At 40.9% G+C, this 21899-nt stretch overlaps 1 protein-coding gene and 1 non-coding gene across 7 annotated transcripts in view; one reads left to right on the top strand and one right to left on the bottom strand.

The window, feature by feature from the left end:
* Window positions 1-21899, bottom strand: part of LOC123505163 (rap guanine nucleotide exchange factor 1-like) — a 163260-nt gene that overhangs the window by 137626 nt on the left and 3735 nt on the right. Inside the window, exon 1 of one of the 6 annotated variants that reach the window (XM_045256319.1) lies at window positions 15445-15595. The exons of 3 other annotated variants lie outside the window; for them this stretch is intronic. In XM_045256319.1, coding sequence (XP_045112254.1) covers window positions 15445-15475 — 31 coding nt within the window. In that variant the 5' untranslated portion in view covers window positions 15476-15595. Of the gene's footprint in view, window positions 1-7870; window positions 8996-10323; window positions 10367-15444; window positions 15596-21899 lie in introns of those variants that run through there. 2 more of the 6 variants (XM_045256324.1, XM_045256312.1) reach the window with 2 other exon arrangements.
* On the top strand, window positions 6716-6787 carry Trnak-cuu. Its single transcript has one exon. It is a non-coding gene; the product is annotated as a tRNA-Lys (tRNA).

Genomic DNA, 21899 nt, shown 5'->3' with positions numbered 1-21899 from the left:
TCCCCACATGAGTTTCCGATGCTGTAGAAAATCGTCAAATACTAAAGAGAATGATTATGGTAACGCGTCATGGTACAGAAGGAGTTAACTGGAGAAACACTCTTGAAAACCCCGCTAATCAACTCTGTGGCCCTTAAAAAGAGTCATGGTGAGAGAACAAAGCGTGTCTGAATATGGACCGATATCTTGAGGTTACGTGGAGAGAGACGGTGGGTGGAATAGACTAGGAACTTAATGAAATAGGGTGGGAATAGGATGGGGTGGTGTGGGGTGGTCCGGGGTGAGGTGGAGGGGATAGAATAGACTGAGAATTGAGTGGGAATGGGATGGGGTGGTGTGGGATGAGGTGGAGGGGAGGGAATGGGGTGGTCTAGGGTAGGGTAAGGTAGGATGGGATGTAATGGAGTTAAATTAAATAGTGTGGTATTTGATAGGATGGCATTGGGTCTTTTTAACATGGAGAAAAATTAATCCCTTCAGTACGAGACGCATTTTTACCATTTCTTTTGTGTGTGATTAGACGATTTTATTGACATCAGGAGAGGTTTATGAAGGTCAGAAGATTAATGGCCAGAGTCTTCACTATTTCAATCAACCACATAAGTTTCTGAAGCTGTATAAAAATTGACAAATAGTAACCAGAATGAATATGGAAATGCGTCATGGTACTGAAGGCGTTAGAGGAAAAAATAATGAGAAAGAAATAATAGAATAAACAAGCACAGGAAGACGTAGACAGACACACAGATAGACAGATATAAAGACAGACAAACAGACAGACAGATATACAGACAGACAAACAAGTAGAGATAGACAGAGTAACGGATGAAATGAACAATGGACTAACAAACAAACACACACACACACACACACACACACACACACACACACACACACACACACACACACTCGCTTGAACGAACAAATGGTGGGAGGAGGGGGGAGTATCTGGTCTAGGGGAACGAAATGATTGAAAAAATCTAAAAAATAACAATAAAGAAAAAAAAATGTATATAAATAATGAAAGAACCACAGATTACAAGGTGCCAATTTCTATCATGTCAAAAAAATAAATAAATAAAATAAATAAATAAATAAACAAAAATATTAACCAAAATTTTAGAAGACTTGAAATCTCCTCTGAACTAGAACCAAACCTAACCAAACCTGCATGGGGACTGGCAACCATGTGGGCTTTTTTTTCTTTTTCGTTTTATGTTGCCCTCAGCCAGATGTCCCCTCTTACACTAACAACAGCTAACCTAACCTAAATATGAAGCGCACGACAGACCAGTACGAATGAGGCCCTTGTACAGTCAATTAGAGGGGAGGAGAGAGAGATAGACGAGGTGGTAATAAAAAAATAAATAAATAAATAAAATGGCGACTTTTTACAGCTTCAGAAACTCATGTGGGAGATGAAACTAGTGAAGACTCTGACCATTAACCATTTCAGTACTGGGACGCAGCTTTAGTATTTTTTACCACGAATTTAGTTTTATTTTATTGACATTACGAAAGGTTTATGGAGATCAGAAGATTAATGGCAAGAATCTTCACTGTTCTAATCCCCACATAAGTTTCTGAAGTTGTATAAAATCACCAAACAGTAACCAGAATGAATATGAAAACGTGTCTTACCACTGACATCCATAGACCTTTCCTGATGTAAATAAAATCGTCAAGTCATACCCAAAACTCAAGGTAGTTTTTTAAAGGTGGTTTTTACGGTTCTAGAGGCAGACTGACAAGATTTCTACACTACTAACTGGAGAAACACTTTTGAGAACCCCGTTAATCATCTCTGTGGCCTTGGAAAACAGAGAAGAAGGAAATAGCGTACGAAATATGGAAAAAGAGAGAAAGTCAGCGGAAGAACTTGTTGGAAGGAGCAGAGTAAGAAAAGAGAAACAACATCAGGGAAGCGCCGATATAAAGGCAAAGTTTCCCCAACTTCTCCTAACCTGACCTGAATGAAGCTTGCACCGTATCTACACCTGCTTATACTAATTAGAGAAAAACACCTGCAATCTATTTCCCAGAGAGAGAGAGAGAGAGAGAGAGAGAGAGAGAGAGAGAGAGAGAGAGAGAGAGTTATAACCAGGAACCGCAGTGAACCATGAAGGAGAGAAATTAGGAGAAAAAAAATGGGAGGGGAAGAAAGGAGAGAAGGAAAGATGTGTGGAAGTGAAAACGAATAATTGAGAAAAGGAAGGACGAAAAGAGAGGAAGGAAGGAAGGAAGGAAGGAAGGAACGAGGGAAAAACAGAAGGAGGATCAATAAAGAGAGAGAGAGAGAGAGAGAGAGAGAGAGAGAGAGAGAGAGAGAGAGAGAGAGAGAGAGAGAGAGAGAGAGAGAGAGAGAGAGAGAGAGAGAGAGAGAGAGAGAGAGAGAGAGAGAGAGAGAGAGAGAGAGAGAGAGAGAGAGAGAGAGTTGCTTCTAGCGAGGGGGGTAAGGAAAAGGAGGGGAAATAAAGCTGAGAATGGTTGAAGGGGGGGTGGGGAACGGGATGAAGAGGAATAGGGGAGACATCACATTAAGAGGAGGAGGAGGAGGAATACAAAGGAATACAAAGGAAGACAAACAGCAACAGACCCTTAGGTCTTTACTAGGCTGTTTGTGGAGACTATCCACTAACTACAAGTAGTAGAGACAGGACAGCAAAGCAGAAGGCTCCTCCCTACCCACCCCTCCCTCCAGCCGAGGCTGGCAGGAAAAAAGGCGAAACCATGTGATATTAAAAAATAACATGGAATTTTAGTAGAGAGTGAAAAAGAAATATGTAATTTACGTCTGACTACTTGTGTTTGTGGGGGAAAGTGTTAACGCTTAGTAAATGTCATGTTATGTGTGCATTGTGTACTGTAGGGACGCCGTACGCTGATAACCCCTTGCAACAATGATCCCTGGTACTTAGTTCCCGATGATGATCAATGGTTGACAAGGCCCTCTCCAAACACAGCCCGTCACAGGTCGAGAGTAGTAGTAGTGACCGTTCACTCTGGGGTATTTGTGCGTGTATGCAGTGTAGTGTAGTATGTATGTAGACACCGTGTGGAGTCAAAAAGGTGGTGCGGCAGCCTTGCTTGGCGCTTTCAAGAGAGGCAGCAGTCAATCAGGCCCCAGCTCCGTACAACCACTGTAAAAGTGCACTTCCCTTTAAAGGGCGCCGCACACTGTATGGTTACCTTCCTGCAGCGGTGACTCCTGGTACCTTAAATCCCGATGATGGTCACCTACTCTCAGGGCTCTTGACTATCCACAGCCCTTCACAGATCGAGAGTAAAAGTAGTGACCGTTCACTCCGGGCTATCTGTGTCATGTATGGAGGGTGAGAGTAATTCAAACTAACGGGCAATTTAAACCACGATCAGAGGCCCGGGAGATAAAAGAAAAAGCGCAAGTTATTCGGAAATGAATAGCGACAACCGGGGATTAGATTCAAAGTATTTATCGAGGCGAACTTTGAACGTTTCGATAGTACCTGAGTTGACAACATTTGATGGCAGACCATTCCATATATTAACTATGCGATTAAAGAAAAAGTGTTTGGCTTCATTTGTTACAAAGCGCTTACCAACAATTTTAAAACCATTGCTTCTGGTGACATTTGACTGGTCGACTGATACGTATTTTTGAATATTCATATTTGCAAACCCATTAAAAATTTTGAAAAGCATGATAAGGTCGCCTCTTACTCTCCGTTTCTCAAGAGAAAATAAATTTAATTCCTTTAGGCGTTCCTCGTAGGATTTGTTCCGCAGCCTTGGGATCATTTTTGTTAATCTGCGTTGTATTTTTCTAATTTTTCGATATCTTTTTTGTAATACGGTGACCAAAACTGAACATTGTATTCGAGATGTGGACGGACGAGTGAGTTATATAATGTTAATATTATTTTCTCAGACTTGAAAGTGAAAGATCGTCCAATGAAACCAACTAATTTATTCGCAGTTTTGACGACTTCAGTACAGTGTTTGCTAGGCTTGAGGTCTGCTGAAACAATGACACCAAGATCTTTTTCTTTGTCCACACTCGTCATTGGGGTATTATTCATCTTGTATGTCGCCTGAGGATTTTGATTTCCTATGTGTAAAACGTGGCATTTATCTATATTGAATTTCATTTGCCACTTGTTTGACCATTCGATGAGAGTATCTAAATCTCTTTGCAAAAGTTGTCTTTGGCTTTCTGAGTCTACTCTGTTTGCAATTTTGTGTCATCTGCGAATTTTGAGAGCTTACAATTTATTCTTTCATCAATGTCGTTAATATATATAATAAAAGAATAGGTCCCAGAACTGATCCTTGAGGAACGCCACTGCTTACGTTAATCCAGTCTGAAGATTTACCATTGATCACAACTCGCTGTTTACGATCAGACAACCAATCCTCGATCCACGCTGCAATGTCACCAGTTATACCATGCGCTTTTACTTTACTGATAAGACGTTTATGTGGCACTTTGTCAAAAGCCTTTTGGAAGTCAAGATATATGATATCGACCGCTCTGGTGTTGTCGTACAAATTATATATATCATGGAAAAAGTCAAGCAAGGAGGAGGAGGAGGAGGAGGAGGAGGAGGAGGAGGAGGAGGAGGAGGAGGAGGAGGAGGAGGAGGAGGAGGAGGAGAACATGCGACCAGGAGATTAACTTATTCTATTTATATTTCACACTGCTTTTTATCTCATTCATCTTCGTACGTCTGTTCACACGATGCATAATGTTAATCCCTTCAGTACCATGACATGCTCTCATATTTATTCTGCTTACTATTTGGCGATTTTATACAGCTTCAGAAACTTATGTGGGGGATTAAAATAGTGAAGACTGTGGCCATTAATCTTCTGACCTCCATAGACCCTTCCTAATGTCAATAAAATGGTCTATTCGTACACAAATCTTAAAGTATAAAAATGTGTCCCAGTACTGAAAAAGGTTAAAAGAAATAATCACGGAATCTTATATAAAGGTTCTAAATGTGTGAGTTTTCTAAATGTACTAAACTTTCTCTTCTTTTTTTCTCTCTCCCCTCTTCATCATCCTTTCCATTTCTCCTCATCATTCTCATCACTATACCTTCCCTACTTCACACACTCTTTATTACAATCATACACTTTTCTAAATGTACTAAACTCTCTTAATTTTCTTTTTTTTTCTCTCTCTCCCCTCTTCATCCTCTTTTCCATTTCTTTTCTTTATTCCTATCATTCCTTCCTTGTATCTTTTCTATCATTACATTACAATCAGCGTCACTGTTCATGCTACTATTCTCTTCACTCCCCCCTCTTGTGTACCTAAACCTACTTTCTTCTGCTTTACTTTATACTTTACTTCAGTTTGTCCCTTTCCCTCATCGCGTCAGTTTATTTATTCATCATGTTTTAAAGTCGTCCCTGCTTCCCATTTCATTTTGTCTTCTGAAAACGACGATCTCCATAAAAAATAAATAAGATGACAAAATAAGTAAGAAGGGAGAGTGTATACCTATTATATGACAACACTACCCAGCCTCAGCCATCGTGTTTCTGGGTCAAGAACTAATAAGCGAGAGGGAAGGATTCACAGAAGACACCAACCGCCTGATTTGTGAAGGAAACCAATACCACTTCTTTTCCATAAGAGTTGCACGCAATACGATGATGAAAGAAGTGAAGATTTGAAGTTATTAATACCATTCACTTACTCCTATTCTAATCTTCTTTATCTACTCTTTTTCATCTATGCCGTGGTACAGTGGAACTATGCGCGCTTTGGGGTCCGAGAGGTTTCCAAGCGCAGGGGTTCGAATCCTGTCCACGGTCTGAGTGCAGGTTGGGCTTCCTCACTAAGGGGAACGGTTTCCTAGCGGGAGGGCTTTGAGATAGGAGGTACCCTAAAAAGTATCCCCTTTAGCCCATAAATTCCCGTGAAAAACCCACATGGTTAAAAAAAAAAAAAAAAAAAAAAACATACCTATCCATATCCTTAGCGCCACGACAAAGAAGTACCAAGTATCATAACCCACAAGGCAGGTGTGTCAGACAAGCACATACAGAGGGACGGAAGATGAGGGAGAGAGGAAGAGGTGCAGGATGTTAGAAGATAGAAAGGGAGACTGGAGGCAGGGAGGCAGAGGTAGTGTAAGAGGAAAGGCATAGAGAGAGGTGGTGAGTGAGGAAAGAAGGCAAGGAGAGGAGGGTGGGGGAGAGGAAGGAGTAAGTAACTGGTAGTACAGGGGACGTATCACTTATCAGGAGCAGGAGCTGTAAGGGGCAATCACAAGGCAGGTATCAGGTATAAGGGAGGTAATACTAAGAGGAGCAAGGAAAAGGTATAAGGGAAATAATACAAGGAGGAGCACGGAAAATTACAAGGCAGGTATTAGTTACAAGGGAGGTGGTGGTATCAGGTATCGTATCAGGTATCAGATGTCAGGTATCAGGTATCAGGGGCAGCAGTGTGTAGCGGGGCACCTCAATACCTACTGCGCCATACTCTTCACTAATTGGTATTCTTCTTTTGCTTGAGGTAGCGGTGCATGGCTGGCTGACTGGCTCTCTCTCTCTCTCTCTCTCTCTCTCTCTCTCTCTCTCTCTCTCTCTCTCTCTCAGCCACTTTACAGGTTTATCTAATGACCCCACCATGTGATTGTGATTGCTACACACACACACACACACACACACACACACACACACACACACACACACACACACACACACACACACACACACACACCGCGTAGCGTAGTGGTTAGCACGCTCGACTCTTAATCGAGAGGGCCGGGTTCGAGTCCCGGAGCGGCGAGGCAAATGGGCAAGCCTCTTAATGTGTGGCCCATGTTCACCTAACAGTAAATAGGTAAGGGATGTAACTCGAGGGGTTGTGGCCTCGCTTTCCCGGTGTGTGAAGTGTGTTGTGGTCTCAGTCCTACCCGAAGATCGGTCTATGAGCTCTGAGCTCGCTCCGTAATGGGGAAGACTGGCTGGGTGACCAGCAGACGACCGAGGTGAATTACACACACACACACACACACACACACACACACACACGGCCCGGTAGCTCAGTGGTTAGAGCGCTGGCTTCACAAGCCAGATGACCGGGGTTCGATTCCCCGGCCGGGTGGAGATATTTGGGTGTGTCTCCTTTCACGTGTAGCCCCTGTTCACCTAGCAGTGAGTAGGTACGGGATGTAAATCGAGGAGTTGTGACCTTGTTGTCCCGGTGTGTGGTGTGTGCCTGGTCTCAGACCTATCCCAAGATCGGAAATAATGAGCTCTGAGCTCGTTCCGTAGGGTAACGTCTGGCTGTCTCGTCAGAGACTGCAGCAGATCAAACAGTGAAAATTACACACACACACACACACATACACACACACACATCTCAGTACGTTCTTAACACCATTACATAACATCTACAAAATAACAGGATACCAGTGTGTGTGTGTGTGTGTGTGTGTGTAATTCACCTCGGTCTTCTGCTGGTCACCCAGCCAGTCTTCCCCATTACGGAGCGAGCTCAGAGCTCATAGACCGATCTTCGGGTAGGACTGAGACCACAACACCCTCCACACACCGAGAAAGCGAGGCCACAACCCCTCGAGTTACATCCCGTACCTATTTACTGCTAGGTGAACAGGGGCCACACATTAAGAGGCTTGCCCATTTGCCTCACCGCGCCGGGACTCGAACCCGGCCCTCTCGATTGTGAGTCGAGCGTGCTAACCACTACACTACGCGGTGGTGTGTGTGTGTGTGTGTGTGTGTGTGTGTGTGTGTGTGTGTGTGTGTGTGTGTGTGAGTATGACACCCACCAAGCACGCACACACCAACATTACCACATAACCAGTACAATACGGCTATGTACCACCACCACCACTACCACCATTACCGTAAATCTCGTCTATGTAATTCTGCATGTAGTCCACGCCTTCTTCATCAGAGGAGACGTAGGAACTGGCGGCGTCACTACCTTCCTCCTCGTTGGTGAGGCAGCTGGGCGGCGGCATGGAGCTGGATCTTTTGTGGCGCGGCTCATGCTTCTCCTCCGAACACGTTTCATTGACGGAGATGTTGCTTGTGGCCGCTATCTGAGAGTTGAGGTTCCTGAGCAGTGTCGCGAGGGCTTGCGAGGGTTCAGGGAGGGTGTTCTTCCTCTTGTAACACTTCTTGCCCAGCATGGTGAGGGACTTCTTCCTTTGCGGCATCATAACTCTTCACTTCACGTTCCTTCAGCTTTCGTTTCCTGCCCTTACTTAGGGTTACTTTGGCGGCGGTACAGGCGTGGTGGTGGTCGTTGTTGAAGCCAGGCTGTGGTGTCTGCGGATGTGAGGGTGAGGCGAGGCGCTGTTTTCCCGTCCAAAGCTGTAGGATGGACACGGAGAACCGGAAGTGACTCGCTTCTACGCCACAGCTGGGTGCGTTTCTTTTACCAGTACAAAGAGAAAAGCTGCCCACGACTCCTTCACCCTGTGGCTCCTCCTTCACACGGGGACACGTCCGTCAAGGCCACACCATAAAGCATACAACGGAGAACAGACTACCACTTGAAGAAAACACCCAAAGGAAGCCAGTCTGTCGCGGGCTTTGTGTGAACGTGACTGTTGGGTTTCGGAGCCCAGGGTGTGGCTATGTGGCGGAGGACGAGTGGTATGGTGTATGGGTGCAGCCAGACATACACACGTACACACAGGTACACACAGGCACCTCACACCTGTCTCCGTGAGTGAGTGGTGCGTGGGAATAGGTAAGGCGAGGCTGGAGTAGGGACATGTAATCTAGGTTAGCTCAGTGCGTCCTTTGGTGGATGTAGCGAGTGAAGCGCCAAGGAATGCCCAGACCCGTGGCACTACAGGCCGGGGGAGGGAGGGGCGTGGCTGGGTTGTAGACTGAGGCAGGAGTATGGGAGGATCATGGGCAAAATAGACACCCGGGGACGCACAAACGGAGCAACACAACCACAGAACAAGAGGTAGAGGTGACCAACGCGTCCGCGAGAAGCGTGTGTCAAGTACTAACAGGATGTACGTGTGTGTGTGTGTGTGTGTGTGTGTGTGTGTGTGTGTGTGTGTGTGTGTGTGTGTGTGTGTGTGTGTGTGTGTGGAGCGGACATCGTTATCTAAAGCTTCCCAGGCGATGCACAGCTGGATAGAGCCCTAACACCTATCCTACCAAGCAGTGTCATTATTCCCACCGCTCACCACCACCACCATCACCACCTTGACACCCGCCACACCCTCCCTCACCAGCACCACTGTAATAAGCCACATAGATAATGACTCAGGTTCTCACGAAGCTGCTTCTTCAGGCGATAAGGATATACTGATGAGCCGCTACTGGAATTGCGGTATCGAAGAAAACCTTTCATGATAAGTTCCAAAAAGTGTGTGTGAGAAAATGCTGCCGACGAGACGCCGGAAGGTTTCACAATACGGACGGAAATAAGCGAGGCACCAATGACTACGGCACTGCTTAGGGCACGCCACTCTCCTCTACCATACTATTACTACTATGACTACTACTATTAATATTACTACTACCACTACTATGACTACTACTACTGCTACTACTACTTACTACTGTTACTACTACTACTATTACTAATACTAATAATAATAATAATAATAATAATAATAATAATAATAATATGAACTACTACCATTATGACTACTACTACTATTACTACTACTACTATTACTACTACTACTACTACTACTACTATTACTACTACTACTTCTACTACTACTACTACTACTACTACTACTACCACTACTACTACTAGAGACATATATGCATGCATACATACATACATACATACATACATACATACATACATACAAACAAACATACGCAAACACATCACCAATATGTAAAAGTAACGAGAACACACACACATAAACATACGGCATTCTCGGGCCAGCCGGGAAATCCAGTTTTAATATGTATAGTGCTACAGCAGAGAGAGAGAGAGAGAGAGAGAGAGAGAGAGAGAGAGAGAGAGAGAGAGAGAGAGAGAGAGAGAGGCAAAAATGTGCTGCAATTTCCTCTATTGAAAAAAAGAAAAAACACAAAACAAAACAAAACAAAAATAAAATCAAAATTAAACACAAAACAAAACAAAACAAAACAAAACAAAAATAAAATAAATTAACATGAAATAAAAATAAGAATAACCTCACCACGACAAACAGTAAGATTTTTGGCGCCAAATATTACCCCTCCCCCTATCCTTCCTCCCATCCCTCCCCTACCCCCAAACCCCTCAGTGACGCTGCTAGCAATACGGTGACACACAAATGAAGTACTAATCCTAAGATGGGTGTCTGCGGTGCATTCATGACTCACCCCTGCTGCCGTGTTGTGTATATCCGTGCGTGTGTGTGTTCCGTCACTATTTCCTCCGCTTCGCTGGCTTTTTCACCACGACTAGTAATTTCAAAGGCCACAGAGATGATTAGTCGGGTTCTCAAAACTGTTTTCTCCTGTTTATAATGTAGAAATTCTGTTAATATCTCACTAAAACAGCAAAGAACACTCTCGAGAACCCGTGGTGCTTCAACTAGTCTTATGAATGTAGTGAAGTGTGGTGAAGCGTTGCAGAATATATATTATAGCCGTCAGTTTTAATGCAGTCACTCTTAGCCTGCTTCCTTGATATTCTGATGCTTTGAGAGATAAGACGGTATGAAAAACGTATATTTCCAGTTTAGGGAGACTTAAGGTGTGAAAATCTGAATAGAAACACAATCTACGTGATTCAATTCAAAGAACTAAGTCCGGAAAATAGCAAGACTCGAAGTGGTGTGTTGGTAACAGTGGAACACTAACTATACGTGTGTTGTGTTGCTGCCGCCCCGCCACTAGTTCACTCACTCTACTGCCGCGGCTCACCCAGGGAAGGGCCTCGCTGTGCCTCAAGAATGCTGGTCTCAACGATATGTATGCGGGCTGGCTGACCACTCTCAATTGCCTGAACAAATCCCACAGCAACGGCACCTTATATTGTCTGAGTGGCGCAAGTGACACTCCACCTGAAGAAACGAAAAGATAACTGCCATGGTATTTTATATAACGCAAGAAATACCAGATCATGAAACACATAAGAAAGAATGCAAGAAAAAAAAAAAGGAGAAAGAAAGACGAAATGAAGGAGGGATGACATAACCAAGAAAATAGATACGAAAGAGAGAATAAGAAAACGAGAAAGGAAGAAGGAAGAAGTGAAAGATGGAAAGTGAAAGCAAAAAAGACACGAAGGAAAGAATGTGATAGAAACAATAGAAAAAGGAAAAAATGAAGGAGGGAGAAAATAAAAAAAAAAAGCAGAAATAAGGAGAGAATGTAAGAAAAACTGAAATTAGGAGAGAATAAGAAAAAACAGAAACAAGGAGAATGTAAAAAAAAAAAAGGAGAAAAGGAAGAATAAAGAAACGAAGGAGGAAAAATACAAAGCTTTTGCCATGGAGAGAGAGAGAGAGAGAGAGAGAGAGAGAGAGAGCTGGATCAATTCGTTAGTAAAGCCTACTGGTGTAATTGTGAAGAGATACAATTCAATTTGAACTTACATGTACAAGAATTGAATACAAATGACGTAGGAAGGAAACGGTGCTACGGAACAAATGAGTCTTTATAAACCACCAAGAAAGAAGTGGATTAAAAAGCAACTACGAGTACACAACGAAATAAAAAAAATAATAAACCCATACCAAGAGTTTCAAAGGTCAAAACAAAGGATGTAAAATAATACGAAACCAAAAGATAAGGAAAACAAAGACGCAAGACGAATAAAATAGGATGTCGTTAGAAAGAGTTACGTAACAGGATAAGTGGTTGTAATTAAAGGCTACTTATAAATTGTTAATGCAGTTCTGTGAAGTACATCCTGCGTAGTGATGATGAAAGATGAAATAGCAAACACACATACGCAAACCCACACCACACACACACACACACACGGCCCGGTAGCTCAGTGGTTAGAGCGCTGGCTTCACAAGCCAGAGGACCGGGGTTCGATTCCCTGGCCGGGTGGAGATATTTGGGTGTGTCTCCTTTCACGTGTAGCCCCTATTCACCTAGCAGTGAGTAGGTACGGGATGTAAATCGAGGAATTGTGACCTTGTTGTCCCGGTGTGTGGTGTGTGCCTGGTCTCAGGCCTATCCAAAGATTGGAAATAATGAGCTCTGAGCTCGTTCCGTAGGGTAACGTCTGGCTGTCTCGTCAGAGACTGCAGCAGATCAAACAGTGATACACATAGATAGATAGATAGACAAGACCTGGTATCACTGACGAAGGATGGAGATAGACGAACTAAAGGACATTCCAAGATAATAAAAAGTCAGTGACCGTCTGAGGAACATCAAGAAGTTCAGTTTTCCACATAGGACGGTGGACATCTGGAATGGACTGAGTGAAAAGATTGTAGCAGTAGATAGTGTACACAAGTTTAAGGAAAAGCTGGATAAATGTAGATATGGAGACAGGTCACTATGAGCCTCACTCGAACCTTGTAATAAACAACTAACTAAACACACACACACACACACACACACACACACACACTCCGTCCATCTAGAAAACATTAACGAATACAAATGGTCTTACAAAATAAAGGCAAGGAGAAGTATCTTTAAAAAAAAAAATCAAGAATGTAAATATGCAAAGTAAAACGAAAAATTCCTGAGCTTCAGCAAGAGATTCAGGTAGAAAATAGTAAATCTCTCTCTCTCTCTCTCTCTCTCTCTCTCTCTCTCTCTCTCTCTCTCAAGAACTGTGAAAATTGAGTGGCTTAAGAGAAATGTGAGAAATAGAAATAAGTTAGAAAAATTACTTACACAGCAACAAAGAACAGTGACTGAACAAAGATAGACTAACTTAGAATGGGTAGTTGGATGTTGTCACCTGAAGTTTTTTTTTTCGCCTACTACTACTACTACTACTACTACTACTACTACTACTACTACTACTACTACTAGCATTTTATTTATTGATTTACTTTTGTCAGTCCATTTCATTTTGTGTTACGAGTTTAGGTCAAGGAAAGAAACCATGAAGAGAGAAAGAAGGAAAACAAAAAAAATGAAAAGAAAAAGGAAAATGCCTGTTCAAAGAAGTGCCACACCTAAAAATACAAAAAGAAAAAAGGAAGTTTGAATTTATTTCTCTTATCTCTCTTTAGAAACGACTCAGAGACTTAGAGAAAGAAGGATAACAGAAACAGGAGAAAGTTTTGAGAGTTTAACAGTAAAAAGAAATTAAACTTAAGGTAGTAGTAGTAGTAGTAGTAATAGTAATAGTAGTAGAAAAAAAAACATTAACCACCAGCAAGTGTTCCCTTCCCAACAATAAACTCATAAATACTGCTGCCTCCCCTTCCCCTTTTCCCCCTTCCTCTTCCCCTTTCCCCCCATCTCCCCTCACCAAGGTCAAGGCAAAGGGGGAAAGGAGAGGGGGAGGGAAACAGGAGCCAAACACCCTGCATAATGCAACAACCCCCTCCCTAATGGTCATTTTGCTTCCCAACCACCACCACCACCACCACTATTCCCTTCCTTTCCCATCAGTTTCCTCCCCTTCCCCTTCACCACGCCATCACCACACCATCACCAAAAGAAACGGGTGGTGGTGGTGGTGGTGGTGGTGGTGAAATGACAGAGAGGGAAGATAGAAAGGAAGGAAGGAAGGAAAGAAAGAAGAAAGGGAAAGAAAGAAAGATAGGAGGGAAGGGAAGGGAAGGGAAGAAGAAACAAAGAAAGAAAACAAAGAAAACAAGAAAAAAGAAAAAGAAAGGAAGGGAGGTTAAAGAAGAGAAGAGAACAAAGAGTGAGAAAGAATAAGGTACAGACAGACCACTATTACAGCAATCATTCCACTGTAGTAAAGACAAGCTAGAGAATCATAGAAAAAAAAAAAGTACACAGCAAGTCACAGCAGAAACCACCATACTTACAAACCGGTTTTCTTTTTTAACCTAAGCTAACCTAATCTAACCTAACCTAACATAACCTGAAATAAACCTAACCTAACCTTAACCTTAGCCAAACCTTAAGCCTAACCTAACCTAACTTATCCTAACTTAACCTTAACCAAACCTGAAACCTAACCTAATCTACCCTAACAGCACACCAGCCTCGTCATAACCAGGCTCTAACACAGCTTGGCCTGATAACGTTACTGCTTACTTCACATTCTCTTATTTGTTTCATATGCTGCTAGAATTGTACTGTAGCTTCCAATGAGACTAATACATTATGCTGGTGGTATTTGTTGCGGTATCTGATTACTATTACTACTACTATTATTTCTGCTATTGCTTCTAACCTCCTACCACCGCTCTGTACAAGATGAGGAAATGTCAAGCAAGAGAACAGCTGTTATGGGAAATGTCTGGGTGAAAGTTTGTTCCAAGTACATATATGTTCTTTGTAACACTCCTATCACCTTATCACTTTTGTATCAGTGGATTGCCTTCTAGAAATCAAACGTGATAAGAAAAAAGAAAAATCGGATTCACTTCATAGTTTTACAGTTACATAAAACACACACACACACACACACACACACACACACACACACACACACACAAATATACATAAAACACACTGGGGATGCATTAGTGGATTGACTTCCAGAAATCAAACATGAAAAGAAAAAAGAAAAATTGGATTCACTTCAGAGGTTTACAGTTACATGAAATAAACACACACACATACACATGCACACAAAAACACAGAGTATCTAATGTCCATGAAAGAAGTGAAGTAAATATGTTCCAATGAAATTCAGAAGTACAGTTTCCACCACAGATACCTAACGGATATCACACTTCAGTAGCATAAGCATCTGAAAGATTACCAGATTATTATGCTGGTGTTTCTTGTAACTTAAAGACTTCAACAAACTCACTTCTTTATCTGCATTTCCCATAGTAACACATACCCTCACATACCATCTCTTTCATCACTGGTATATGTAAAGCTACAGTACTTGGTATACCTATGCAAACGCAGTCTCTAGTTACAACAGACTGAACCAAGACAACTCTTTTTAACCCCTTCAGTACTGGGACGCATTTTTTACTTCGAGTTTGGGTACAATTGGACAATTTTATTGACATTAGGAAGGGTCTATGGAGGTCAGAAGATTAATTCACTGTCTTCACTACCTTAGTCCCCATATAAGTTTCTGGAGCTGTATAAAATCATCAAATAGTAAGCAGAATGAATATGGAAACATGTCATTGTACTGAAGGGGTTAATTCTGAAAAACTTCTGTGCCACACCTCTGCTATTTCAAATGACTTTCGTTGAAGTTAAACAGATTTTCCAGAATGGCTATAATGAACGATCAACACATCTACATTGTGAACAGGACAAACACTCTTGAGAACCTGGTTAACCATCTGTGACCCATGGCAACAGTCACAGTGAGAGAGCAGAGTCTGAATATATTGCTGTTCTTACACTCACAATTAGACAGAGAGCCACTCCGCCGCCACATTCCATCCCACAAGTCTTGTCTGGTGTCTTCTCTGCTTTGCTCCACTATATCACGTCACCTTACTTCAGTGCCCAGTACCTCCCATGCAAGGCCACCTCAGCACACCACACTAACTGCACCCATCCCTACTCCCTCTGTTGCACTGGCTTGGAAGGCTCATGGTGGCTTCACTCACATAGGAGAGATTGTGATAACCCTTATCAGATCTCACATAACAATTACTGTTACTGTTGTGTGAGTTGCTGTGTTATCTCTCAAGTGAACCTGAGAACTTTCCCCTGATGCCTACACTCTATAACTTGTATTTGTATATGTAGGTTAGTCTGGCATACTGGTGCCTTCTTTCTCCCTGTTATTCAGAGAGGCGGTCATTATAATAAGAGAACTGTGACTTCCTGTGTTTTTGCATTTGTACTAATAGGTGTTAGTCTGACACATGAAAGTGCCTAATTTTTTTTTCCGTTATTCAGAGAAGGTCATTACAATAAGAGAACTATGACATCCTGTATTTCTCATTATTATTCAGATAGGTGGTTATTATTTGCAAACAGTGACACATCCTTTTTTTTCCATATTATTAAGATAAGAAGCCATTATATGTGAACTGTGGCATTCTTTGTTTTCTCTATCATTCAGGCTTGTGGTCATTATAACAAAGAAAATGTGATGTGACATATTCCTTGTTTTTCTATATCATTCAAATGGATAGCTAATACATGTGAACAATGACACACACACATCATTCACTAGCTGTATATTTAACAAGATTGACTCAAACTTCAAAATCACACTACAGAATATAGGCTACAAAATGGTAATCTGACTATAATATTAATATTCCTTTAACTTGATAAATGAAGTTACTGGTCTAATAGTGAGAGCAGTGTAGACCCCAAGAAGAAGAAGAAGAAGAAGAAGAAGAAGAAGAGAGGAGGAGGAGGAGGAGGAGGAGGAGGAGGAGGAGGAGGAGGAGGAGGAGGAGGAGGAGGAGGAGGAGGAGGAGGAGGAGGAGGAGAAGAAGAAGAAGAAGAAGAAGAAGAAGAAGAAGAAGAAGAAGAAGAAGAAGAAGAAGAAGAAGAAGAAGAAGAAGAAGAAGAAGAAGAAGAAGAAGAAGAAGAAGAAGAAGAAGAAGAAGAAGAAGAAGAAGAAGAAGAAGAAGAAGAAGAAGAAGAAGGAGGAGGAGCAGCTTACCCTCTGAACAACATAACAGGAAAAAAAAGAAAAAAAAAGAAAATTGTTACAAAACAGGAGAAAACAAACAGATGGTATGTACGTACAAGAGCAAATAGGAAAAGACAGTGAAGATAACCTGATAATCTTCGCCCAGTTTCCTATTACTCAAGGTATTTCAAAGGAGGAGAGGGCAAAGACACCTGTTAAGCCACACTGCTACACAACCCAAGCTGACTGGAGGGATTGAACACTCTTTCAACCCCAAATATACAGAATCCAAGCTCAAATAAAACAGATCTGAGCATCTTAATCCTCTGCTTATCCACCAAACACCAAAAATAATAATAAATTCCTTAAAAAAATGCCCAACACCTTTTAAAAGAATCCAACACTCTTTAAACCCCATATATAAGGAATTTCTTTATAATCTTATGGGCAAATTATAATACTATTCCTTTTTTTTCTTTTCTTCTTTTTTTCTCCTAGACTTATCAATGTTTACAGAGAAGAATGGATAAAGAATTGGTCATATGTGGAGGGAAACTGTGCATGGTGTTTGAAGTAAAGACAAAACTAATAATGTGGAAAGTATGTTGCAGATTGAGAATAAGGTTATCTTATCTTATCTTATCAGGCAGTTTAAAAGACTTGACAGAGAGTGGAAACAAGAATGTATATTTCACACATGGACTGCCACATGTAAACCTTCTTGCACTTAACCTAACCTAACCTAATGAAATCACCTAAAACCAAACTAACTCAACTCCAAATCCAATCTAACCTAAATCAACCAACTTTAACCCAACCTAAATGAAACTAACTTAGTCTAACCCAACCCAACGCAATTTTAACCTACCCTAACCTCACCTTGCCTTACTTCACCTAACCTAACCTAATCTAACCTAACCTAACCTAACCTAATCTAACCTAACCTAACCAAACCAAACCTAACCTAACCTAACCTAACCCAACCCAACCCAACCCAACCCAACCCAATCCAACCTAACCTCACCTCACCTTACTTCACCTGACCTACCCAACCCAACTAAACCAAACCCAACCTACTCAACTCTACCCTAATCTGACCTGACCTGACATAACCCAACCTAACATAACATAACCTAAGCTAACCTAACCTAAAATTTCTCAGGTTCTCATGACTATCTATACCATAACAGCACTGTACTTAAATCTAGCAATCCCTCCACAACACAACACAACATACCACAACACAACACAGGTCACCTTAGGTCAGCTCCTCTTTAGACAAACTAAGAGGATTAAGTTCCCCTCTGTACCATTCCTTGCATGAACTTCTCTGTTGTTACAGCAGCGTGTTGGGGCAGCATGGCGGACACAAGGCTGCTGCTAGGTCCTCCCTGGCACCCCCCCCCACCATCACCAGTACCACCACAAGGAAGGGACACATGACATAATGGAAGGTGGATAAGGAATAATGATAGTAGTAGTAGTAATAGTAGATATTAATAGTAGGACAGGTTGAACTCCATGGAGGACACCCCCCTGGCACTCCCCCCCACCACCACCACATGACAATGGAAGCTGGATGAGGAATGATAGTAATAGTAAGATGGGTTAAACTCCCTACCTGCCTCTGTATTTCTAATTTCCTATGACTTGACTTCATTTAAAAGGGAGGTTTCAAGACATTTATCTCTTTTTTTTCAGGAGTGGGGGCTAACTCTCTCAGACCCAAAAAGGAATTGGCACCTAAGTGGGGTTTTTTTTTTTCCCCTTGGCCAGCTATCCTCTCTTATATAAAAAAAACATTTGTGTTCGAACAGTGATAATTCCTACAGTTTATCCTTGTTTCTTAAGTCTTTCAACACCAGATACTTATTTGTTTCCCACACTCCCTTACAAATTGTGAGATGCTTATCTTTGTACTGAAGCCTGTTAAATATTCCTGAGGCCTGAACCATTTCAATCTAATCTTTTATTCTTTCTTTACTTTATCTGTCAATGCAAACTAGATTATTACGCTGCTCTGAATCTTACCAAAGTATCAACTTGGCATGTAAATGGTTAATCCTTGCTTTAATTAAATATAGGCAAGCTTGTATTTTTTTCATGCATTGCCATAATAGTCTATGTAAAGCTGTCTCAAACCTGATCAAACCAACCAGTCAACATAATACTAAGGTTGTTAAGTTCTCCTCCCACTCCCTTAGTCCCTCCTTGAGACAAGCTCACCACACACACTATTGCTACACAACCACACCCAAGACACAAACATACAGTACAGTACCACCTATACATATATACATATACTCTTCCTTTAATAATAATAATAATAATAATAATAATAATAATAATAATAATAATAATAATAATAATAATAATAATAATAATAATAATAATAATAATAATAATAATAATAATAATAATAATAATAATAATAATAATAACAACAACAACAACAATAAGACAAAGATGAAGAACAATAATAACAATAACAATAATAATAACCCAAAAAAAGAAGAGTGACAACAATAAACAGATAAAAACACTTTGGTTTAATTTCAGTGATAAACATGCCCCAGAGAAACAGGAAGTGACAAATGGTGGTGGTGGCGGCAGCAGCAGCAACAGCAGCAGCAGTGACAGGACCCACCTTCATCCAGCTAGCCAGTAGGTGAAGGGATTGAGAAGAGGGGGCAAGAGGAGAAGAGGGGAAGAGGGGAAGAGGAGAGGATGAAGGGGAAGCTTAAACTGTAAAAGAAGGACAGGATGAAAGTGACCACAGTGATGATGATGATGATGATGATGATGATGATAGTGAAGATATGACAAAGAAGCAGGACAGTGTGTGCACAGAGAAGCATGGCAGTGGTGATAGTAGTGGTGGTGGTACAGGATGCAGCAATGTTTATCTCTCTTAACATTTGAGTTGTTATCTTATGACACAACAATGTTAATCTCTAACATTTAAGTTGTTGTCTTCTTCACACACACTCACTCTGAAGAACACACTGAGGAAAGGCAACACATAAAAACAATGAAGAAAAACAGCAAAGAAAAAAACTGCTTAATTATATGACACACATTTAGCACTCTGGAAAAAAAACAAGCAAAACACTAAAGAAAAAATAGAGGAAGAAAAAAATGTCTTCCTTCCCTATACGCCACTCATTTCCTTTAAACCCCCACCACCACCAGCACACAAGTATAGCACAACAATTCTAATGACGTGTTTCATCTTTATAAACTCTCAGATCACCTTCACTGTCTTTACCATCAACACTTTCTTCTCTTCTAAACCAACTTCCTTTCACCAGTACAAAAAAGTTAACTCTGGAAAATGCATAAAGACAGACAAACAGGTAGAGGAACTTATGTGAAAATAAAACTAACAGAAACAGAGAGACAGACAGAAAAAAGGTAACTCTGGATACTACATAAAAACAGACAGACAGGTAGAAGAATTTATGGCAAAATATAACCAAGAGAAACAAAGAGACAGACAGAATAAAAAACTAAATCACAACAAAGTATAATCAAGACAGACAGAAAAAACTAACTCTCAATAAAATATAACCAAGAGAAAAAGAGAGACAGACAGAAAAAGTAACTCATGGAAAAATATAACCAAGAGAAACAGAGAAAGACAGAAAAACTAACTCAATAAAACATAATCAAGAGAGAGTCAGACTGACAGAAAAGTAACCAAAAAAAAGAAACAAGAAAAACAACCTAGACAGATAGAGAGACAGAAAAAAAATAAGAAAATACAATCAAGAAAGCCCAATCCAAGACAGTAAGTAAGCAATCATTGAAGCAACCACACACAGACGCTGCACCACACACACTCCAAGGGATGGTCGTGATAAGAACCTAGAGAGCTGCAGCTTATCGCCATGACTTGTACATGGAGGAACAAAATATGGACACATGAATGACATAACAAAACCTTTTAATCTGTCAACAATAAATGCCAAACATTCTATACAAAGATCCATCACCCTGTCACTTGTCAATGCACTCATAAATACCCATCAATAAAAACACTAATAGATTACCAACACTATCAATTCTTTCTCTTACTAATACATTCCATATTGTTTTTCCATTACTCCAAGCTTCCTTCCATTATTGGTTACCATTATTTCATGTCTTCCTTCGTTACTACCATTGCTTTACCTGACTAGGTAATATTATGCTTTGCTACAGTACCCCTCTCTGTACCAACCACTGAAATTGAACCTACCCTAACAGACAGACAGAAAAAAAAAGGGAAGGCTGATTGAACGAAAATATTTGGTACCCCGAGTGATGGTTTTGCGAAGATGTGAAGAAAATAGCGTAGATTTTCAAAGGTTTTCGCTTGTGATCGGTAAGAGTTGAGGTACCTAATTTTTTCTTTTTTCATTTTTTTACCTAACCTAGCACACCAACCTAACTTTATTTGTCCAACTAACCTAACTTTAACATAGTCTCACCTACCTAACCTAGCTTCTGCCAAACCTAACTCCTAACCTAATGTAACTCAACCTAACTTAGACTTTAACCTAGTCTAATTTAACCTAACCTTAACCTAACCTAACTTCAACCTCACTTAATCTAACCTAACCTAATCTAACCAAACCCAACCAATTCAGCACAAGCAAAGAAATGCATCTCTAAGTAATTCTAACATCAGTCAACTTCACTATGGTCTCTTAAATAGTTACATATACAGGTAGTCAGAAAAAGGCAAAGTGAATCTCTCTCTCTCTCTCTCTCTCTCTCTCTCTCTCTCTCTCTCTCTCTCTCTCTCTCTCTTTAAACATCATAATTACAGTTTACAATTGGGTTACTAGCTATACAGTGTGTAAATCTAGACCTACTGTATATTAACTCAATTATAAACTGTATTTATGATGTTTAAATAAAAACACAAACAATACTATTCAGTGCTCCAAATACTGAACAAATTAATATAATCTCTCATTACCTAATATTCTGTACTAGTCTCTTAAAACCAAATCAAACAATGAAACAACAAAAAGGACCTTTCACAATGTTGTATCTGCGTCGATCCACACACCACACTCACAATGCTGGCCTGAGAGTTTATAAATGACAAAACCAACAGAAGGAGAGAGACACAGATACACAAGAGCATAAGAAAATGGGAGAAGCTGCAAGAGTGGTACAGTGCAATGCCTCTCCACAACACATCAACAAGTAAATGAAAACTCTACTCCACACACAAGTAAATAAAAATGCCACGCCACACATTGGTCAAGGT

The sequence above is a fragment of the Portunus trituberculatus genome, chromosome 17 (assembly GCF_017591435.1).
Source record: "Portunus trituberculatus isolate SZX2019 chromosome 17, ASM1759143v1, whole genome shotgun sequence".
NCBI classification, from domain to species: domain Eukaryota; kingdom Metazoa; phylum Arthropoda; class Malacostraca; order Decapoda; family Portunidae; genus Portunus; species Portunus trituberculatus.
The sequence above is the reverse complement of the archived record's forward strand: the minus strand, read 5'-3'. Positions and strand labels throughout refer to the sequence as shown.